A 23,960-nucleotide genomic window follows, 5' to 3' on the forward strand; every position below is an offset into this window, starting at 1 on the left:
GTCCCAACTTGTACCTTTGCTATACAAGGTATTTTACAGTTGGAACAACCACCATGTGACTCTTGTCTTCATCCGGTTTGAAATCTTCCCGCCTTGACCAACAATTTGGGCAGCATACAACCCGCTGAAGAGAGTCATTGGACTCGCTAAACACTCGCTGACGACACACGTCAACGAGCTAAGTCTTGTCAGCGAATCCAGGACTCAACAGTTTTCAAACTTTGAAGAGTTTGTTTTTCTTTCAATATCCAGAAAGAAATTTTTCTTTTTTTAACAATCTTAGATTTTGTAACATGTTTTAATATTTTTTTTACCTCAGATTCGTTTTCTTTAATAAACACGAATTTATTTATTACTCGTAACTAAATCACCTTATCAATTCAATCAAGTTAAAAAACAAACTTGTGTCCACATATCTATATCTATAGCTAAAGTATTTACATCTAGATCTATTATATATTATTAAAAAAATATTATTTTTAACTATTAACTTTCAACATTAAATAATTAATGAAAATCACATTACATTGATAACATGCACTATTCGTGCTCGTTGCCACCATCACCAATCGTAGCCGTCACCGTCGCCATTACATCACCTGATCGCCATCACCGTCGTCTTTGCCGCTACCACTGTACGCCACCCTGTCACCACTATCATTGTTGTCACATTATACAGGCATAAATTAGTAGGCTATTAAAGAAAATGAAAATGATTAATCAGCCTAATTTATATGTCTAAAAATCAACTTAAAACTTTAAATATTTGACATGTGGATTTCATTAACTAATTTTACTTCTTGATTTTTTCATTTGTAATCATTATATGATTATGTTGATTTTTAAGTATACAAATTAGGTCTAACTTTATGCGAAAAAAAACTAACACGTGAAATGTTAAGTTTTTTACAGACGTGGCCAGTCAACTATATAAAATATCATTTTCAATTGTATCTCATAACTTTTAACAAAAAATCCAAAATCGAAAAAAACATATTCCCAAAACACATCGATCATCATAATCATCAAATATACTTCTCCATCAACAACAGTTGCTGATCACTTCTTCTTTTTCAAGTAATCTTCATTCCTCTTTTACAGATCTATATATATCTATATCTATATCTATATATATTACCGATTTGTACTTGATATAATCTCAATTTCATAAATATCTGTGTGTGTCTATCCTGATAATATTATTTGAAATTTTAGTGTACTTTCGCTACTAACTGTATGTATAGATCTTACTAATTTCGCTGATTAATATATATGAGCTTAATCTAAAATTAGCAGTATAATTTTAAAACCTAAATGATTTAGGTGTTTTAGAGTGTAGGATCTGCGTTATATCGGTCGTAAACTGTAGGATCATATAGTGTTAAAGCAAGTGCATTGTTTATTAATTTAGACTCTTTTTTTTTGGCTATATCGGTTAGTTCGATAATAGGAGTTTTGAAGGGAATAGTGAGGATCTAATTATTGAAATTCCGAAGCGTTAAGAAGGATAGACAAGACGAGACGAGACGATATTGATTGTGCTCGAGGCACCAAAGGTGGTGTTGGGTAGTATAGAGCTATTGTGTTTCTATCTCACTTTTGGAATGAGTGGTGATATTAGTAGTGCCACAAAAATTAATAAATTTACCACGGAGTACAAATTATATGGCATATTGTACAAGTGTTTAATCCACAGTTGTGGTAAATCTATCAATTTTTGTGGTACGAATATCACCACCCTTTTGGAATTAGTGACCACCCAAGCAAACGACCTGTGTGGCTCTGTACACTTCTTCAAAGAACAGGGATGTTGGTTTGATTAGGTAGTTTTAATGGGGTGGTGAATAGAGTGAGTGTAATCCCTTGTTCAACCAGGAGACTGGGTTAGTTTTAATGGTGGATAACAAGAAACGTTGCTGTATGGCACAAGAAAGAACACACATGAGTTACGAGACTGGACTGATCAGTGTGATTGGCTCAAATTGTGGCAGTGCTGGAGGTATATACTTTATTGATACGACTATACGAGGTTACAGCTTACAATTAGATGATGGATATATTTATAGGTATGAAAGTAGGATAATTTTGTACTTGGCTACCTTTAGACTCCTGTCTCGTAGCAGTCGTTAAATAGTCTTTGAAACAGTTAGTCGTGTAATTTGATAGGAAGTGGGTGATATGACCAATGATCATGTTATTACTCATTTTGGTTTAAGTGAAAGTTTGTTTAAGTAATAATGGTTAGGTTAGCAACGCTTCAATGATGGTCAATTATATCATAGGATGGTTTCTTATTTTTTTTTATCTCTTGGTGATGGTCCAAAGATGATGTTGTATCCACATATTCATCTCCATGTCTGCAGGGAACTGATGTCATAGATCTTATTATATTAAGGAAGAGTTGAGATTTGTATTTTGGAAGTCCTTTTCTGATGATTAGGTTTTTAATGCATAGATAAATATATTATGCCTTTGGATTACTTGCTTAGGTAGGGGTCAAATAATCAGTATTAGTTATAAACAGTTATCGGATTACCACTGCACTAAACTTAGTTTGAGAGACTATTACTCACATCTCGTGTCAATATTTTCAATCACAATCAGTATTGTTAAAGGCGTGCGCCCAGCCCGCCTAGGCGCAATGCGATGGCGAGGCAACACTTTACCGCCTGAAACCCTAGGCCTAGGCCCACCAACAAATTAGGCGGCAAATTCACTATTTTCCATAAAACCCAATGGTTTTCCAAGAAACGATTTAATAACATGTCAGAGAGAAAATCACGTGTATATATTTGTTTCAAATATCAACATCAATTAGAATATACCATCATTATTATCATCAGATCATCCTTCATTAACATAATCTCCCTTCAACTTCAGGCAAGTTTTCTTCTTTTTTTCTTAAAATTATTTTTTCTTACTCAGATTTTTTCAACTGAAATTTTGGCTTAATGCATTGTGTATTATTTAGATGGAATTTGCTAATTTGAATGGCATTTGGTTTGGTTTTTACTTTATTGCGCTTTTTTTTTCCGGGCGTGCGCTTTTTTTGCGCCTCTCGCCTTCGCCCCATTTAGGGTATTTGCGCTTTGAGTTCGCCATCGCTTTTGACAACTATGATCACAATACTGTTATTTTGGTCATTATATATATGATTTTCTAATTAATGTATCATTCAGGCACTTAAATTACACATTATTTGATATATTTTAACTTAAAGAAGGAATAGCACATCCAAACACTACCTCCTACAATTTGTGTCAGTTGCAGCGGATTATCTTTTTTTGATTAGTCAAAATTGGGTAACCATCATTAAAAATCTCATCTTTTTTTGACCGTAAACGGTAGGATCATATGATGTTAAAGCAAGTGCATTGTTTGTTAATTTAGGCTTTTTTGACTATATCGGTTAGTTCGACTATAGGAGCATTGAAGGGAAAAATAAGGATCTAATTGTTTAACACTGGTGTTATTAGAATTCCGAAGTGTTTTAAGAAGGATAGACAAGACGATGTTAATTGCGCGAGGCACCGAAGGTGGTGTTGGGTAGCATAAAGCTCTTGTTTTCTTATCTCGCTTTTGGAATTAGTGACCACCCACGCAAACGACCTGCGTGGAACTGTATCGTCGTTCAAAGACTATGGATGTTGGTACAATTAGGTAGTTCTAACAGAATTATATCCCTCCATATATTAAAAAGGGTGCTGAACCGAGTGAGTGCAATCCCTCGTTCAACCACCAGTTTGGATTGGTGTTAATGGTGGATAACAATAAACGGTGCTCTATGAGTCTATGGCACAAGAAAGAACACACCTAAGTTACGAGACTGGACTGATCAGTGTAATTGGCTTAATTTATGGTCGTACTGTTGAGATATACTTTATTGGTACGAGGTTACAGTTTACATTTAGATGACAGATATTTATACGTATGGAATTAGGGTAAAATCTATACCTGGCTGCCTGTGAACTCCTGTCTCGTAGCAGTGGTAAGTCGTCTTTAAAACAGTTAGTCTTATAACTCGATAGGAAGTGGGTGATATGACCAATGATCATGTCTTTTGGGTTTAAGTGAAAGTATTCTAAGAAATATTGGTTAATTAGATACGCTTCAACGATGGTCCGTGCCAGTGGTCAACTTTTTCATTGAATGGTTTCTGATTTTTCATCCCTTGTTGATGGTCTAAAAATGATGGTGTATTGCCATTGGGGTTGGTGGCACATTTCTAAGGTCTTTGATCTTGGGTATTCTACCCGGGTTAGAGTCCCATTTCTCCCATTTGTGGGTTTGGAAGTCCTGGGTTGCGTTTTAGGCATCCGTGTAATTTTTGAGTAGGAGTAGGATAGTTTGCCGGTTAAAAAAAAAAATGATGGTGTGTTGACATATTCATCTTCATGTCCACAGAAAATTGATGTCATAGATTCTAGTGTGTTAAGGGAGAGTTGGGATTTGCAATTTGGAAGTCCTGTTCTGATGATCAGGTTTTTAATGCTTAGATAAACTTCTGCCTCTTGATTACTTGACTACATGGGGGTCAAGTGATCAATTTTGGGTATCATCAGTTTCATGGTAGCTTTGTTAATTGCTACGAGTCCCAGGCTATGATGAAAGTTATCAGATTACCACTGCATCTAACTTAGTTTGACAGACTAGTACTCATATCTTGTGTCAATCTCTTTGTGAGAATAATGTTATTTTGGTCATTATATGTATGATTTTCTAATTAATGTACTGTATCAATAGGCACTTAAACAACCAATTATCTGATATATTCAAGTTTTAGAAGAAATAGCACATTCAAACACTACCTCCTACAATATGTTTCAGTTACAGCCGATTATCTTTTTTTTATTTGTCTAAATTGCATAACCATCTTTAAAACACTCATCCAAACGCACACTAACTCTTCAAACGAGCACACTTGTTATTACATTTCTATGCTGTATTGTCGTATTAACTTGTGTTTGCTTTTTTATTGTTCTTTTCTTTTACAGGTTTACTTATTTAACAAGATGTCTGGCCAGGGCCAGCGTTTGAATGTTGTTCCAACTGTTACTGTGCTTGGAGTTATCAAGGCTCGTCTTGTTGGTGCAACTAGAGGCCATGCTCTTCTAAAGAAAAAGAGCGATGCTTTAACTGTTCAGTTCCGAGCCATTCTCAAGAAAATTGTTGCCACGAAAGAATCAATGGGAACCATTATGCAATCTTCATCTTTTGCTTTAACCGAAGCAAAATATGTAGCTGGTGACAACATCAAATATATTATCCTCGAAAATGTCAAAACTGCATCTCTCAAAGTCAGGTCACGCACAGAAAACGTTGCAGGTGTAAAACTCCCCAAGTTTGAACATTTCGCTGAAGCCGAGACAAAAAATGACTTGACTGGTTTAGCAAGAGGTGGGCAGCAAGTGCAAGGATGTAAAGCTGCATACGTGAAAGCAATTGAAGTTCTTGTTGAACTTGCGTCTCTTCAAACATCTTTCTTAACTCTTGATGAAGCAATCAAGACTACAAACCGTAGGGTCAACGCCTTAGAGAGTGTGGTCAAACCAAGGTTAGAAAACACCATAAGTTACATCAAAGGGGAGCTCGATGAATTAGAAAGAGAAGATTTCTTTAGGTTGAAGAAGATTCAAGCTTTCAAAAAGAGAGAGATCGAAAGGCAAATGCTTTCTGCTAAGCAGTTTGCTGAAGATCAAGTTGCTGAAAATCTCTCTCTACAAAAAGGAATCTCCATGAACGCCGCTCATAACATGCTGGCAGCTACCCACAAAGATGAAGATATCATTTTCTGATATGGAGGTTAGTTTTTGTGTTATGCATCTTATGTGGAATATCTTCTATCGGTCCCTGCTCGAAAGATTTGATCTGTATTAGATGACTGTCTAGTTTATCAATAAAAGCTTCATGTGTGCAGCTATATATATTTGGGTGTCAGTTTCTATAATTTCTGGTTGCTAAGAACCAATTTTTGTTTATTTGTATTATGTTTATTCATTGGGCATTGAAGTACTATTTAAGTTATGGATTATTAATGTCTGTTGTTTTCTTTGTATCTATGTCTGTGGCAAGTTGACTACTTTCTGGGCTTCTTGTAGCATTCACGTTGGGAGGATTTTGAGTTATTAGGATTTATTTCATATGATAATTCTGGTGTTCGATTTGAAACAAGTTTCAAAAACTTATCCAAAAGAAAAAGATATTTTTTTCTCTCTTCAAAACTGGATGTGTGAGCTAAAACCTGCAGATGGAAACCGAAATAATGAAAATATTTGAGGCAATGTGAATGATCATCCTGAATAATACGTTGGTTAAATAAGTTAGTCGTTATAAGTTACAATATAATTAATAGTTATCTATCTTATAATTAAAGTATAGTGCCCGCGCGTTGCAGCGGTGGAGGACGACGACGACAGAGGGTGATAAAAGTTTGATGGAAGTGTATTATGATTAGAGAGAATGGGGAAATAAGGGTATATAAGAGTTTTATGTTTAAATAGGGGTTTTTTGAGGAAAAAAAATTATGTTTAAGTGGTATTATAGGAATACTGAAAAAAGTGCTTAATTACTAAGTGCTTTCTCCTTTTTTTTTAGATTTTTTTTTTTTGTTTATTAAATACAAGTATATTTAAAACTTTATCATGAATATCTTTCTATCGAAACAATTTTTTATTTTAATTTTAAAGATATATATTATCTTTAAAACTCTTTCAAAAATTATTATATATACAAAATATATTTTAATTAATCATTTTCAATCAAATCATTCTCTCCTTACTATTTTTTTAAAAAATCACAGTTATATATCTTTTTAACAAAAAAATACACGGTTTTTTCATGTTAAGATTTTATGATAGTATTATCTTAAAAAATATTTTGCATCAAAAATTATTAGTTTGATACGTATGTTAATTATATCTTTTGTAAAATAATGGTATATAGTTGAATGTAGATACTACCTGGTAAAAGTTTTATATATTAGTGATAATTAATGACATGTTAAATTTTTATAATATTATAATTAACCAATAAGGAGTTAGCCTAGTGGTAAGGAAAATATTCAATGACCTTAAAGTCTTAAGTTCGACCCACTTGATACATAAAATAATTATTTTAAGGTACCAGTTACTAATTAAGCTTAGATTCACATGTGAAATTTAAATATGTGAGCTTGATCATTTGGGGTGCCCTTATCATGCGAGGATTAAGATGGGGGTATTGTACCGGCATCATATGGCTAATACGGGGTGAGTCGATGGGTACCTAATTGTGGTGACAGAGTTAAAAATGCTGATGTTATCATTTTTAGAAATTTTTATTTTTTTAGGCACTATATACATATAAAAGAGAAACCTTAATTTCAAAATGAAAAAATTTGGATATTTGGATCAAACTTAAATTATAATTAGAGTGATTAGATCAAAATGCTGAGATCATATACTTTTTTTAAACTTTTATATTTTTACTTCTAATTTAATAAATCATTAATTATGAAAACTAATTCATACATTTTATAATGATAAAAAGTAATTTTTGTGATGATATAAATATGAAAAATAATTTTAAATTTTAAATTATTATTTTTTAAATCATTTTTTTTTATTTATCTATAACATTTCCTTTTGTTTTATGTCGTAGATTGTTATCACGTTATGACTTCATATAGAATTTTTATCATCTAACGTAATAAATATAAAAAGATAAACGAGTGAGAATTGGTTATAAGTATTTAGCTATACATCATTGGTATCTTATGATATTTAAAAAAATATATTAATATCTACATGGTGGTTAGAATATTTAAAGAAATAAATAATTTTAAAAAATGACAATATCACCATTTTTCAACATCTTTATCTATGTTTGTTATAGTACGATCTTTTATTTTATATATATATAATAAAGAAGGATTGTTTTTTACACTATTTTTAGAAGCAATTATGATGTGGCATGTCTATAAATTTTTTTAAAATGTTTTTATTTTATTTATGATGTCATATTTAATTAATAAAATTTTAAAGATAAATAGTCAATTAAATATTTTCAAAATGTTTTATTTTATTTATAATGTCTACAAATTTATTCTTTTATTAGAAAACAAAATAAATACTTGTTTATATAATATCATAAATGTCTTTTTATGTTTTATTAATGCAATAGGTAATAATATATATAATTATTGTGTTAATCAATTTAATATCTTCAAGTCGAGTTATAATATATCAATAACAAAAGTTATATACATTTTTTTAGATTTTTATTGCTTTTAAAATTTTATTAAAAATGTCCGGGTTGAAGCCGGACTGATTAACTAGTATTATATAAATTTAACATGTAATTAATTATCTTTAACATATAAATATTTCATTATTTTATACGGAGTATTATTTTATGAAATATATAATTAACATACATATTCTATTAACATAAATAGCTAATGGGTTGATAGCTCATTAGTAAGGTCATAGAACTTGGAGAATCCATCAGGGTTCGAATCTCATTTTCTAGATTCGCAAAAATATATTATTGGATGGTAGGTTCATTACAGACATGTGTGGTTCGGGCTTTACATATTTTTCATAATTGAATGTCACTGTGGTGTCTTGAATGATAATTATTGACTAGCAGTTAAAAAAATATATCATCAATCTCATCGTATCTTATATATAACTATCAATTTGGTATTTAGTATAAGTTATAACGAAAACTTTAATATATTTAACCTGCATATTACACGAAAATAAATAAATAATCTAGTTTATTTATTTATAAATCTAACATTTTATTTCTCTTTCTCTTCTTATCAAATTTTTTACTGTAGTTTTCAATTCCAGTTGGAGTTGCTTTATTAGATCAAAAAGGGGATAAAAATGGATCCATCCATCTTCTATTATTCAATAAAAATCCAAAACAGAGGGCTTTAAGCCGTTCATTCAAGTTTTAACAAGATTTTCGAAGATTGGTCTGTGGCCCACTCTCTCCCCCAATCCCCCTGTGTCTTTCCATCATCTCTTCCTCACTTCCAATAACCAAACCAACCTCCCCCAAAAATCTCCTCATGTCTCAGGTCCTTCCTTCATTCAATTTTTTTTTTTTTTTCTTTTTCTTTTTATTTCCAGTCTCCACTCAATACGTACTTACACTTACGTATATATATTTTACACACCACTTTTATTATTTTTTAATTTGATGATTTAAATTTTGTTTTTTATAGGTGAACGAAAAAGTCTCAGAATCTAAGCCCACGACCGCCCCTGGTATGTGTCTGTCTCTTTATTTTATTTTATTTATTAATTTATACGGAAGGAGGTTTTATGTGTTATATACATGTAATATAGGGTTAATAACGTTTTAATCATATAACCTTGATAAGATAATCATTTCAACCACTTAAGATATAATCCTAAACTTTGAAACAATAATTGTTTAGCCAAGTTAGTGCCATAACTAGGGGTAGACAATATTCGACCCATAATAACTAACAAACCCGTTTGATTTGTTAGACGTTTAAGTGGTAAAAACTCTAAAGTTTAGAATTTTTACCATTTCGAATAAAAGTTAAAGTGATGATAGCAATAAGTCAACTAACATTAAAGATTTTCTTATTAAAAAAATTAAGTTAAAAAGTTAAAGCGATTATTGTGTCAAAGTTTAAGATTATATTGTTAAAAGTGGTAGTTTGGTGATTAAATATTTTAAAATTTATCAACCTAACTGTATAAAATAATAATTAGTTCAAATATTCCAGGTTTTTTGAAAATCCGGTGCTTGAACTATAGTAAAAATTGAAATGAAATATGTGTGTTAGAACATATTAAACTAGTTTTTTAATCCAGGCGTTGCCCCGGGAAAAATAACGATACGTAAAACTTGCAATGTGTATACGATCGGTGATACATGCGTAAAGATAAACATACATTACAAAAGCGTATCATAGAACTAAAAAACTACAACACGGAGAATAGAAAGTGGTTCAAAAGACTATTTAAAAGTAATACTACATCATAGTGTTATGTGATTACCGGTCATTGGTTATGCAAATATCAGTTGTTTTTAATTTAGAACCCTTAAAAGTTTCCGTAAAAATTAATTAATATACTAATCAATGAATAAAGAATTAATCAAAGGTGAACGTTAAGGAAAAGTATTAACAAAAAAAAAAAAAAAATCAAACAGGCAGTCTTATAGGTAGATATGACTATTAGACGTGGATTACGTGAACGTTGACTGAAGATAACAAATACTAGTTTTTTTTTTTTTTTTATGTAAAACACTCTTTATAAAAAAGATTACCAATGAATATACTACCAAATGAATAAAAAATCAATGTTAGGTAAAAGCATGACCAAAAGAGGGGGAAAAAAAAATCAAGTATGCACGCTTAGATCTAGATATGCAGCAACCTGTTATTAATGATAATTAAAAAACGAATTTTAAAAAGAAAAAAAAAAGCAAGCAGGCTGGGCAACACCCTGCTTGCTTTATTGTTCATAAGCCCCTCCTAAAATGTATATATATACACTAATTTCTCATGTTTTGCTAGTGGTTCCTAAAAAGTTTTGATTTTTGCTATTGTAGTGTAACATGTAAAAATGCTGACGTGGTACTTGTTTTGATTGTGTGAGGATGTCATGTCAGCAAAAATATAAGAACTGGTTAGTGGATAACGAGGTAATACCATACAAATCGATAGGAATTAAAGTTTGTAACATACAATAGTGGTTTGAAAGTCTGATACAAAAAAAGTTTATTACATTTTGATGCAGTTATACCTAAAAATAATTAATTGAAGTGGCACTTTCTCACAAATAAACAATGACGTCGCTACTGCCATGTTTTGTTTTGTTTTTGTCACCTTTTGATCTTGTTAATTAAAGCTATGACATATGTGTGTTGGGTGATTTGTTAAATGTGAACCCTTGTGAAGCTTATATATCTATCTTATATATATATATTTTTGGATTCTTGTGAATTGCTTGTGTTTATGTTGAAAATATATCGTTTGATTATTTTGGAAAGTCCTTACCGTGCTTTTATTTTTTAGAAGAAACGACTGATCCAGTGGTGAAAAAAACTTCCACAGAATCAGGCTCCTCAGATGCCGCAGTTGGAACGACACCTGCCATACCACCTATTCCAGGAGCTGGATTCTCTGCAAATCCTTTTGACTTCTCATCTATGGCTGGTCTACTTAATGTAATCCACTCCCTCTTTTTCTCTCATTATTTCAAAACTACCTGCCTTCGGCTAATTTACTTGAGTATGCATTGGCATGCACAGACCGGCACAGTTTCTTATAATGTTACTAGTTTTGGAATCATTTTGATTGTATAATTTTTTTAAATTATAGCCAAAACACATTCTTGCGTACCTAAGTAGTTTTGTTATCTTTCTGGGAAGATGATGGTGTGTAACAAGTCAAGTAAAACAGGTAGTTTTTTTGTAAAGATGAAATGGGTCGGATTGGCAATTAATATTTCGTGTAAATTTTTAAGGGTTTTATTTGCATATGCGTGTGTGTGTGTGTATTTGTGTTTGTGTCTAAGGAATCACTGTGCAAAATGATATCAACATTATTTACTTTTTGGTGATAATGATCGAGAGAGTTCATGCATAAAAAGTCTCACTCTAGTGACTTTCAATATGTTTGACCTGTTTCCTTTGAAGCTATTGTTTTTTATCTACTTGTCTGTCCCTTACAGATAGTGAGTATCACAATTTGACCCATTAACAATAAGATGGTCGAGTCTGCCACCTTTATCTATCATGTATCGTGTGTTCTGATTCATTTAGAAGCTTACACTACCATATTCTTTTTCTTCCTTCTTGTTACTTTTAGGACCCAAGTGTAAAGGAACTAGCTGAACAAATAGCAAAAGATCCATCGTTCAACCAAATGGCAGAGCAACTTCAGAAGACCTTTCATGGTACTGAAGATGGTGGTGTTCCCCAGTTTGATACACAGCAATACTATTCCACCATGCAACAGGTTATGCAAAACCCTCAGTTTATGAGCATGGCTGAACGCCTTGGCAGTGCCTTGATGCAGGTAATTATATGCCCTAAGCTCGTGATATCGTTTCTCATATAAGTGATAGTTCACTGCTAAGTATCACATATGTGTATATGTGGCAGGATCCATCAATGTCTCAGATGCTTGAGGCCTTATCAAATCCAATTCAAAAGGACCAGCTTGAAGAACGCATGGCACGCATTAAAGAAGATCCTTCTTTGAAACATATTTTAGAAGATATAGAAACCGGTGGCCCGACTGCAATGATGAGGTATAAGCTTGCATATCATGGCTGGCATACATATTCATTCCTGTTAGAATCATTTATAATTCATTAATTCGAAGGTTGTGTATGTTGAATAAAATTTACTATTCCAACTTGATAAGCGTATTTATCAAAATAATGGTGAAGTCGTTCAAAAAAATAAATAAATAAATAAAAAATTATACATAATAGAAAATGGAGACTGCAAAGGGCCAAGGGGTCAATTATCCTTAGTAAGACTATGCCTGAAAATTGGCTATAGGACTCCTCAATTCTCACAGTTCAAGGATGAAACTAAAGGTGGCAAAGTAGGAGGATTGGGTTGCAATTCAACACTAGTAGTGTTCGTATCGGTCTGGTCAGGCTGGCTAAAGCATTTTTCATTCGATTTAATTTTTTTATGAATAGCTAGTGTACCAATTATTATCACTAACTAATCTAGTTTGTTGTATAAAATGATTTACAAGGTTTTATGCATTTAATATACACTTTAGGCCACTGTTGACTGAACCTCTTTGCCTTGCTTTGACTTTAGATAAAAAGATCAAACAAAACTCAATATTGACCCCGTTCATAGTTAAATGTATCGAAATTGCCATGTACAAATGAGAGGATCAGAGGATTCGGTACTGATACAATACATCGCGATTGAGTGCTTTTGGAGAGAGCATAATTGGACTTGTGAAACCTAACACTCAAAACATCTGCATCTTATTCTCGAAACATCTAAAGTTCATGGTTTAGTGTGCAGGTTCTTTCTAACGTAATCACATTGCTTTTTTTCTGTTTCATGTCAATTGTGATTTTAAAGAACGGTATTATAAGACTTCAAATGGTAGTTTAGTTTTCGTCAGCATTTTCATCGTTAATAGTTTCTCCACCTTGTAGATTTACCATGACTGATTTGAGGATTATCATCTTATTATTTTTATTATCATCTTAATTTATATACCTGAGATGTAACTGTTTATCAATTCTGTCAGTGTCATTTTTAGTCAACATTTTCTGTTTGTGCTAAATTTTAGGTACTGGAATGACAAAGATGTTCTACAAAAACTGGGTGAAGCAATGGGCATCCCAGTTACAGGAGACCCTACAGCCTTTGCTGGAAATTCGGGAGCAGATGAAGCTGATGAAGAAGTAAATGAGGATGAGTCTATTGTTCATCAAACTGCTAGCGTCGGTGATTTGGAGGTACTTGGTTTAAAACATCAATTTTTTTGGATGCTATACTGGAACATCATATATAGAGGTGACAGTATTGACTCATTTACTTATGAATGGATGAGTTTGAGTTAATATTTTATCTCTAATGTGTCAAATGGGTGGAACAAAAAATGCTTCAATGCATAAAATATCTTGTGTTATCTTATTCATATTTTAGATTGTCATTGAAGTAATATAAACTTTTGTAGTTTAATTAGCATCGCCATTATTTTATAAAATTTGGCCAAAATGTTTTGGGTCAAGGCGACATGACATGTTTTGACCTAAACCAAATTCAAAATGTTCTGAAACCAATTAAAACATACCAATCGTTATTAGTCACCCCTCCAAACAGTGGGCCATATTAATATTTATTTTAAACTCTTGTTTTTCTTAGCTTAGTATCTGTTATGATTTCATTTTTTTTTTTTGTTTAGCAACAAAATTTATCTATGTTATGGTAGTGACCCATATTCTTTAAATTTTCTACCAAAAAGTTGGATGAAGGTAAGTCTTGGAAGTTACAAACTATCTATTCAACCTGCTATTGCATTCTGCATTCTTAATTTCATTGTTAAGGAAACGGCTTAACAATCCATGATAAATAGGGCTTGAAGAAGGCATTAGAGTCTGGTGCCGATAAAGATGAAGAAGATGCAGAGGGAAGGACAGCTTTGCACTTTGCATGTGGATATGGGGAGGTAAGACTTAGTATCTAAGAATAAAATTCTCTGTACTCGTTTTTCATAGCTCCATGATAATTTTCCTTTGATTTAGGATCATTGCCGCTAATGTAAAATTGCCTGAACAAAAATTCTGGGCATCTTTACTGTCAGTGTAGATAATAGTACACGAGGGGTATGAGAATTGGCCACCAATATATTCCCTTTGGTGACTTTATTTAGTCGTGATTGCAGACATTCATTTTGGAAACTTGCTCATGTAAAATTTTTGTTCATAACTTAGTAAGCATAAAAAAGGTTCACTTTTTGTGTTGGCTTATTCCACAAGCTCACATGTGTTTATGTTGGTCCAGGTGAAATGTGCTCAAGTCCTCCTTGAGGCTGGAGCTAAGGTTGATGCTTTAGATAAGAACAAGAACACAGCCCTGCATTATGCTGCTGGTTATGGTAGGAAAGAATGTGTAGCACTGCTGCTCGATAATGGTGCTGCTGTGTAAGCTTTTGAACCATAGTTTCATTGTTTTGTATCCCTAAGATCGTTCTTCTAATTCCACTGGTTAAATTTGAAGCATGATTGTCACAACTAGAGATTGCATTTTGGGCGGGTTGGGAAACGCATCAACATTGATAAGTATTTTAGAGGTTGATATGTGTTGTGTCAGACTGTCAGGTTAGCCTAAAAACTTGTGTCCAAGATATCATTTTTCAGAATAAGTAATTACCGTCAGATATGATCATATGTTTACAAAATCATATATTTTGATAACGGTACTATTTAACTAGCAATTGATCTAAGAGTTCCTGTTCATGAAGATACACTTGATTTTCAACTGAATGAGCTGTTTCTTCTAAGCTAATTTTTAACTTTTATTTTATTGCTTTGAGCAGTTAAGAGATAAATACATAACCCAAATTGACTCATTTACAAGTATGGGTTGAAGTCGCCACCTCTACGTATTTTTTCTTACAAAGGTTAGAGAAAAGGAGAATATTTGAATATGTGTTTTGTTGGGTTTTGTGCAGAACACTACAAAACATGGACGGGAAAACGCCTATTGACGTTGCAAAACTTAACAACCAGAGCGAGGTTTTAAAACTGCTGGAAAAGGATGCTTTCCTGTAAGAAGGTTGAAATTGTTAGTGTAATGTTTGTGTTCAGAGGGAATTGGTTTGGCGCCGCCCCCTCCCAACTTAAAAGTTATATTTTGTGGTATTTTCTCGGTCAAATTACATGTTTGCCTTCTTGATCGTTTGTTAAATTAATTATAGAGTATGGTTATAACAACCCAATTAAAATATCATTTCGACCAGTTTTTGTTTTTTTTTCTTGATCATTGTTAGTCAATCATTCTGTTGTTTTATCGTCTTTGATATGTTACAATCAATTTTAGACATTTAGTAGTCCTTAAAATGAATGAAACACAATTATTAGAACATGCGGTTTGACCTAGAAACCCCAAAGTAGAATTTGACTGTGGGTAATAAATCCTAAGGTTTTTTGGTTATATGTCAGTCGTTTATATGTAGAGTTTGATCTTCAAGACAAATTTGACTACTTGATGTTCGATTTAATTGAATATTCCATTGCGGCATTGTTCAAGCCTCTAGCAAAGTTTCTAATGGTGTCATCGGTACTAATCTCTCTAGCAGCCTTTTGTTCTAAGACCATCTTTGATGGCGGTGTATTGATCGGCGTATTCGGTCCAAAAGGCTAGCAGTTCGGTGTATTGATTTAATGAGATCGGCGTATTTGTCGGCGTTTTCCTCCAAGGTGTTGACCCACCACTTTGATGAATATCAACGATTGGGCCTTTAATATCAGCGATTGTCGGCATGTTTAGAAAAAGGACTTAATCACTGGATGACTAACGTACTTTCACTCTTGTACATGGTTGTCCATTAAACTGAAATATTAATGTTTATTACCAACAAACTTTTTGAATTTGTACATGGTTGACTAAATCTTCAAATGTTCTTCATTGCTGCTTCTCTCTCACATTCAATTATTCATACTTGCCTCTCTCTCTCATCATCATAAAACCCAGGAACCAGATCTTAAACAAAAAATCCAGATCTTGTTGACCTAAAAAGATTAAAAAATAAAAAAAGAAGAAGAACAGAAACCCCACCAGATTAGGAAAAATAACCTAAAAACAAATGATCAATTTTTCCCCTTGAATTACATTCACCAAATACAAACAACAATCAAACTTATCATAAATATAACACTCTTTTCTTCTAAACAAAAAAAAAAACAAACCAAACAAACAGCCTATTAAATAGAAGTGGCGTGATGACCTGCTGCTTATTTCTCCCTTGGCCAGTGGACCACTTTTCCGATGTATATCCATATACACCATCTTTCATATGTATATATCTTCTGTCAAAAACCTAAAAATAGGTAATGATGTTATATGTCTAAGTTACATATATAGATGCGTATATATATGATATTGAAATAATCAGGAAATAATAATGATGGCGGTGGTCCGGTCTCTTGGACGGCTTAATGGTGTTGGTGGGGTCTGATGGTGGAAAGGATTTGAGGATGGATAGATGTACAAATATAGATTATATATGATCAAATAGACATGGATGGATACAAACGCAGTACATACACATATAATGTACAGATGATAGATGTATGGATGGTGGAAAAAATAACTAGATGGATATAGATGATATTCTAATGTACAGATGCAAGTGGGAGATATAGAATATAGATGATAAGACTTTTTTATTGTTTATTTCTAAGATTAATCATGGATCTAGATGTATATATCAATGGGTTTTTTTAAATCCTAAAGATTTGATTTTTGTTTATTTTTCTGATCTGGGTTTTATGATGATGAGAGAGAGGCAAGTATGAATATATGAATATGAGAGAGAAGCACCGATAAAGAACATTTGAAGATTTAGTCAACCATGTATAAATAAAGTATGTTGGTAATACACATTAATATTCCAGTTTAATGGGCAATCATGTATAAAAGTAAAAGTACGTTAGTCATTCAGTGATTAAACCCTTCAAGAAAAGGAAAAGCTTATTTTCAATTCAATGGTTTGTATGGATGGTGAACATATATCAGCGTAGGTCATTGTAACTGAAATAAATTTCCCTGAAGCTTTGCCATATTTGTAACTGAAATAAATTTCCATTTTCACCTCTGAATTTTAAGTTACTATATATTGATTTTATGGTGTTAAAAGTTACAGAGTAGTTTTTATAAATTTGTTATTTAATTTAATAAAATGAGGTTTTAATATTAATGTAAACGAGGTTTTAATATTAATGTTAAATGATGATATGACACCAATAAACTGATATTACAATGTTGGGGTTAATGGTAAAAATATTTCAATTTGACAAGCTAATATATTGTTGATGTGGCATGAATACACGGAGTTTCAGTTGGTGGGATAAAGATGTCTAATAGTTTAACTCCGTGTAACTCAAAGGTATGTAATTCAAATTATGAGCCAATGACATTTAGTTAAGACATTGGCATTTGGTAAAAAAAAAAAAAAAATGCCCCACATACATATATCCTAAATTATTTTTAAAAGATAATAGATTAAGATTCATGTTATTAATAAAGATAAAATATATATATAAAGAAAAATAAAAGTAGTTTGTAACTTTTAAATGTCAGTTGTTTATTAAGATGTATGTATATGAGATCATGGGCCTATAGATTGATTGGTCCAAGCTTTTTAATATTACTTATTTCCTTTAAGGCTTAGTTTGTGGTTTGACGTTTGAGTCTATGGGAGCGGCAACTGGGCTCCTTTAAGCTATGTTGAGCTCAAGCTCGATTCGGCTCGATATTACAAGATAGTTGATAACTTGATATCTATGTTTAATGGGGTAAAAGAGAGAAAGAAATCAAGAAAATTTTCCGATAATAAAAATATTTGTACGTCTAGCATTTTTAGGGGAGAAGAAAAACATAGATGGTAACTGTAATTAAGAAGATAAAAGTAGTTAGTGAATATTTGTACGTCTAGCATTTTTAGGGGAGAAGAAAAACATAGATTGTAAGTTTGTAACTGTAATTTAGAAGATAAAAGTAATTAGTGATCGTATGAAAGTGATTCGAGATAGGTACACAATTAAAGCTGCAATGATAGGTGAAGAAGATCGAGTAACTTTGGGTAGGTGATGATGTGGTTATGTTGAATGTTAAAGGGATATAAAATAGTTGATCCTTTTTGGATATTGAAGGAAATTAAATCCAAAACTCATAAATCAATAACAGTTATGATTATAATTATTATGCAACACTTTTCATTTAAGTATGTTCGCTTTTTTAGTACTTCTTTGGTACCTTTCTTTGATGTAAAAAAAGTAACAGGCCACCATTCAATATCTTTTTTCTAATATTTCTGTTATACAAATATATTTGGATAATGACTAATTAGTATATCTAAAGATATGTCTAATAATAAGATAATGACATATGAAAAAATCAGGGACCAAGATTAGAAAAGAAAATTAGTGGAATGCACATGTCAAATTTTTAATGTTTTAGGTTGATTTTTAGACATATGAGTTACGTTGATTAATCATTTTTTAATATATTTTAAATCAATTTATGTTTCCAAGATAAATGTTTAAAAGAAATTTATAATATAACTAAAAGAGGGGGTTGGGGGTACACTTGGCACCTCTAATCCCCCTCCTTTAGCCTAATCCTCCCTCCTTATTAATCATCTAATTTTTTAATATTAATCTGAATTAATTAACATTTTTTGGTTTTTCATCACCAATTTACACTTTAACCCCAATGTATAATAATTAATTTACAATTTTTGGTTTCCCATCATCAATTTACACTTTAACCCAATTTAAAAATAATTAACTTACACTTTTTGATTTTTCATCACCAATTTACACTTTAAGCCAATTTAAAAATAATTAATTATACTTTTTGGTTTTCATCACCAATTCACACTTAAAATTAATTAATTTACACTTTTTAGTTTTTCATCACCAATTTACAATTTCACCCAATTTTAAAAATAATTAATTTACACTTTTCGGTTTTATTGTTAATCTATAATATAACTCATGGACGACAACAACAAAAAAGAAGCTACGATCAACTACAAAAAGAGTTTTCTTTTTATGTACTTTGCACATAATTAATCATTATTATTATTTTTTAACATTAAATTCTTATGTTATTGTTATTATTATTTATTTTAATTTAGTTTGTTGTCCATTATAGGTTCGTTATGGCTTCTTCTTCAACAACAAAAAATATGACCACATTAGTTCATCTTGAAGATCTTAAGCCAACACATGTTAACCTTCATTTACAACTCCGTGTTGTGCATGTGTGAACTGCTTCTGAGTGGAACAACTCTAAGAAAATCAACACGTCCAAATGGTATTTGTTGATGAATTGACATTTATTTTTCAAATTATATAGTTTACACTTTTAGAATACAAGAAACTATAAATTTTGTATTTAACTAAAGTTGGGAAAAAAAAAGGTAAACTTGAATCTGAAGTTAATTTTCATATGTTTTTTTTAGCTTTCGTATTGATTAAGTTGTGATATATGACTTAACTAATTTAAATACTATATATTAAATTTTGTATTTGTAACCTATATTAATTTTTTCCATGTTTTTGTTTTTGCTATTTACAGGGAACTACCATACATGGCTCGGTCAATGTTAAATGAGCGGAAAATTTTATAAGTATTTTAATCGATGGAGTGGCTATTCAGCTAGCAAATTTCTAAGTTGATTTCGGAATCTATTTAATATATTTAAATTCCAATTTTTTAGCTTTGATTAATATATTTTGAGACTACTGATCGTTGTTGTTGAACCGATCAAAAATATAAACTAAATACATATAACTAGTATGGGTAAGTCGAGTATCGTATCCTCAGGGAATCATGGGAAAGTGTTAAACAAGTTACAAAATTGATTAAACTAGACATGAATATAAAAACCAATTGATTGATTGTTTTGATTAAAACTGAAATTAATCATAAACTTAACAAAATAATTCAATTAAACAAAGTAGACCATTCTCATGCTCCCAAGTATGTTTTTAAATATGTAACCTAACTTATATTCGTTGGAAATCACATAGACATGATTCGTTATAACGTTTGGATTGAATGAAGTTAAGAACTAAAATATCGGTTGTGATGATTCACGATAACAAAAACCGGGGAATTTACACAACTAGATTTTCAATTCATTAAAATAGAATTACAAGTTCATGAGAGATTCTTTCAATAATCCATGATTAACAATAATTTAAAACCAAAAGATGAATGAATTTCATTCAAAGTCATAAACAAGTAATCATTCATTAAAATCCAAACAACATTAGATGCAAAACACAATTAAGAATTAAACATCTAATCCAACTTGAATATGAGAAAGGTTGAACATAAAAGTTTTACATAATTGTTCACATGAGAATGATTGATAGAAACCCTAGCCTATAATCTTCATAATTGATTCTTCAATTAAAGCTTGAATCTCCATGGAATTTGAATTGATGATGAAATTGGGGTGTGGAGAAGGTTAGAAACTGATTCTTGTGTGTGAAAATATATGAATGGTAACCTCCCAAAGTCGTGTGTGTATCAAATATAATCTGAAAATTGAATTAAAACCATAATTCTCAGATGCACTTTTTGGACTGGCGTAACCAACTCCAAAACTGGCGTAGCTTATGGTGGCTCAGAAAAGCATTTTTCCAGATTTGACTTTCTTTGACCCGTTCTTGATCCTTTTAACTACAAATCGCAACTTATGACCTGAAACACTTAAACAAACATAAACACATCCTAATTGTCTATTAATCTTCACAAAACATGTCACTTTCATATCTTAAAGTTAGACTAATTAGGCGTTTATCAACTACCCGTCCATTGGACGGGTCTGAACACTAGTTAACATATATATATATATATATAGAAAGCGAGTAATTGTTCATATTTCGTGTTTAAAATCTTAAATATTGACTTTTATATGGTATCTAACATTGTTGTAAAACTAGATATTTGAAGTTGATCAGTTTAAAAAGGTACTTAATCTTTAATTAGGACTAACTATATATCAAATCGAAACTGTTTACGTCTTACAATTTTTATATCTAGTGATAAATAGGATTAACTGTTTGATTGTTTTCTAGTACGTAAGTAGTCATAAATATGTCAAAGCATGAATTGTTGGCACACATAGCATAACCTTTGATGAATATTTATTTTCAGACAGCTAATTAAAAATATATTGAGTACGAACGAATAATTTGAAATTGAAAATGTTGGTACTTAATCTTTTGCATATGCTATTTCTTTGATTCTTTTTCTTAAAAACTATATTAAACATGTGCACTTTAAACATTACGAGAGAAAGGTATTCGCGTGTTGCAGCAGTGAAGGAGGTGATAGCGGGGTGGTGATGTAATGGCGGTGATGGGGTGACCTACCTGACGGGCTCCGCCATCAGATTTAAAAATTCATCAAAAGTTTATCGAATGACATTTGTAATGAAAAATCGTGAAATTTTAAGAATACCCATATAATTTTTATAATTTATAGATGTACGGCTTTTAAGATAAAAGATTTTGAATAAATTAGAGGAATAAAATTATTTATGGAGAAGATAGAAAAAAATGAGTGGTTGAGATTTGAGCAGAGAGAAAGACTATTATAACTATTTTAGGTAAATATAGAATAGATAACAAGACATTTTGAGGAAGTAAATGTTGAAACTTAAAATTTAGAGAGAAACTATTTGCTTTATAATATAGTATAAATATCTGAAATACTTATAATATCTTTACAATACCCTACCCTTAACTTTTGCATTAAGTACATCACTTTTTTTTTAAATCAATAACATACAATACTCGTTTTGTTTAAGGGAAAAGGTTAGGTAAAACATGCAGTACCTATCTTAGGTAAAGCATGGAGGATTATGTAAATTTTAAGGGGAGGTTATGTAAAATTCAGAGGGGGCTATGTATGTTTATTAAATTCAAAAGTTTAATTTGTAACTTTTTTTAAAATGACAGAGCTTAGATAAAGTCTGTAGTACGGATCATTTCTTCTTTATTTAAAATTAAATTAGAAGTTAAAACTAACCTAATAAGGATCGAGTATGTTATATTGAAACTTTGTAAATGCATAAATATTTGACATCTACAATTTGAATCCAATTTCTTACTTTAACCTATTGTTTTTAACAATTGATTATGCTATATACGATCAGCCAAATTAGTCAAAAGTATTTTTGGTTTTGTCTAAGACAATAAGTTTAATCTTAAAGAATGACAAGTCATGTAGTATTTTTTTTTAATACTTATAATGCTTCATGGTCAACATTTTATTATTTCGGTTACATGTAAGATTTCAGCTTTATTCAGTGTCCCGATTAAATATTTAAAAAAAACATGTTATATACTTTGAATCAGTAAAAGGGTATATATGCCATTTTAGTTGTTTTCACTGTGACTGCAATAAGTTATATGGGTGTATTGTATGAATATATATCATTAAGACATCATTGCCCTTTCCATATCATGGGCCCAGCCCAGTGCTCGATGTTGTCTTTCCTATGAATATGGGCCCCACCTTTTTCTGGAAGTAGTTGGGTGTTTGTATCCACCTTCATTTACTTCGGATTCTAACGTGGCCATATAACAACCCTAAGATCACACCTAATCACTCTTAGACGTTAGATCATTCCTCTTTTAAAATTTTGAAGAGCACAGCGCGTGGTTTAAACGTCAAGTTGAAGCGTGTAGGTTTCAAGTGAATTTGGTTATTTTCGGGCTATAAAAACGGGCGGGCGTCATTCCCGGATCCCCCGCTCCCGCTGACATACCCGAAATTACCGGGTTACCCCCGGGTAAAACAAAACAAACATTCCATTTCCTATAAATTATTTGTTTCAAATAGAATAAACACTTTTAAATATAATAAAGACACATAAATTGTACGAGTAATGATTTTAAATTTAAATTTTATATCTGCGCTTTTAGCCCTTTATCTAGAAGGCATTATAACAATTTAATCCATCATATATAGTATGTATAGTGGTTTTTTTTTAACCTTCGAATGTTTAGAGTGTGTTCGTCTCACTTATTGGCCCCTACGTCTTTCAGACAGGATGTCATTCGAATTTTCAGAGTACTACAAAGGAAGAAAAACTTTTTATTAATCTGCAAAACGACACTGCAATTAATAAAAATAAATCTTGCCCCTCACGATTCGAACCTAAGTTTCCCCAGGCCCAAAACTTTCATAGGAGGATTGAGATATCACTGAGATTTGTTGTGTTAGTTGAACAAATATTAGTATTAATAAATTTTAACAAAATATATTGATGTTATTTTTTTTTTAAAATAAAAATAATTGTAAATTAGATATGCTTTTTGATGATCTCAGTGAGCTTGTTTTACGCTGCTTTAAAAATTAATTTTTAGAATTTATGTCAAAAACAGACAAGTAAATTATAATAAATAGTGCCATATATATTGCAAACAGAATAGTTTGAATAATGTTGCATATATGTTGCACTAAATACATGCATTATATATGGTTTGCCCAACATGCAGTAGTACTTCAATGATTTAATGCATATATTGTTGATCTACTAATTTAACGCAAAACTTAATAATTTAGGATTTAAATTTTATTTCAAAAATAGTGTGATCCTAGCTACTATACCTCTAACATTGTTTTTATGCACATATAATCTTCAAAGTTGAGCCATAGCTAATTAGCTTTCATAGAATCCTAAAAAAGATCTA

The 23,960-nt window shown here is 31.3% G+C and overlaps 2 protein-coding genes across 4 annotated transcripts; both read left to right on the forward strand.

The window, feature by feature from the left end:
- The first annotated feature begins 969 nt into the window (after nucleotides 1–969).
- On the forward strand, nucleotides 970–6,055 carry LOC122599501 (V-type proton ATPase subunit D). Its single transcript, XM_043772028.1, has 2 exons — nucleotides 970–1,077; nucleotides 4,995–6,055. Exon 2 carries the CDS (start codon nucleotides 5,013–5,015, stop codon nucleotides 5,793–5,795), a length of 783 nt encoding a protein of 260 aa, XP_043627963.1. The 5' UTR covers nucleotides 970–1,077; nucleotides 4,995–5,012; the 3' UTR covers nucleotides 5,796–6,055.
- A 2,879-nt stretch (nucleotides 6,056–8,934) lies between these two features.
- Nucleotides 8,935–15,477, forward strand: LOC122599083 (ankyrin repeat domain-containing protein 2B-like). Of its 3 annotated transcripts, none has more exons than XM_043771540.1 (9): nucleotides 8,935–9,067; nucleotides 9,215–9,257; nucleotides 11,048–11,196; nucleotides 11,840–12,049; nucleotides 12,136–12,284; nucleotides 13,304–13,472; nucleotides 14,093–14,185; nucleotides 14,521–14,660; nucleotides 15,191–15,477. In XM_043771540.1, the coding sequence occupies exons 1-9, from the start codon at nucleotides 9,059–9,061 to the stop codon at nucleotides 15,288–15,290; spliced, it is 1,062 nt and encodes a 353-aa protein (XP_043627475.1). In that variant the 5' UTR covers nucleotides 8,935–9,058; the 3' UTR covers nucleotides 15,291–15,477. The 3 variants fall into 3 exon arrangements, with proteins under 3 accessions (XP_043627475.1, XP_043627474.1, XP_043627476.1); XM_043771539.1 differs by having other exon boundaries at nucleotides 8,936–9,067; nucleotides 11,045–11,196; XM_043771541.1 differs by having other exon boundaries at nucleotides 8,936–9,067; nucleotides 11,084–11,196.
- The last annotated feature ends 8,483 nt before the right edge of the window (nucleotides 15,478–23,960 follow it).

Source organism: Erigeron canadensis, chromosome 5 (assembly GCF_010389155.1).
Source record: "Erigeron canadensis isolate Cc75 chromosome 5, C_canadensis_v1, whole genome shotgun sequence".
Taxonomy (NCBI): domain Eukaryota; kingdom Viridiplantae; phylum Streptophyta; class Magnoliopsida; order Asterales; family Asteraceae; genus Erigeron; species Erigeron canadensis.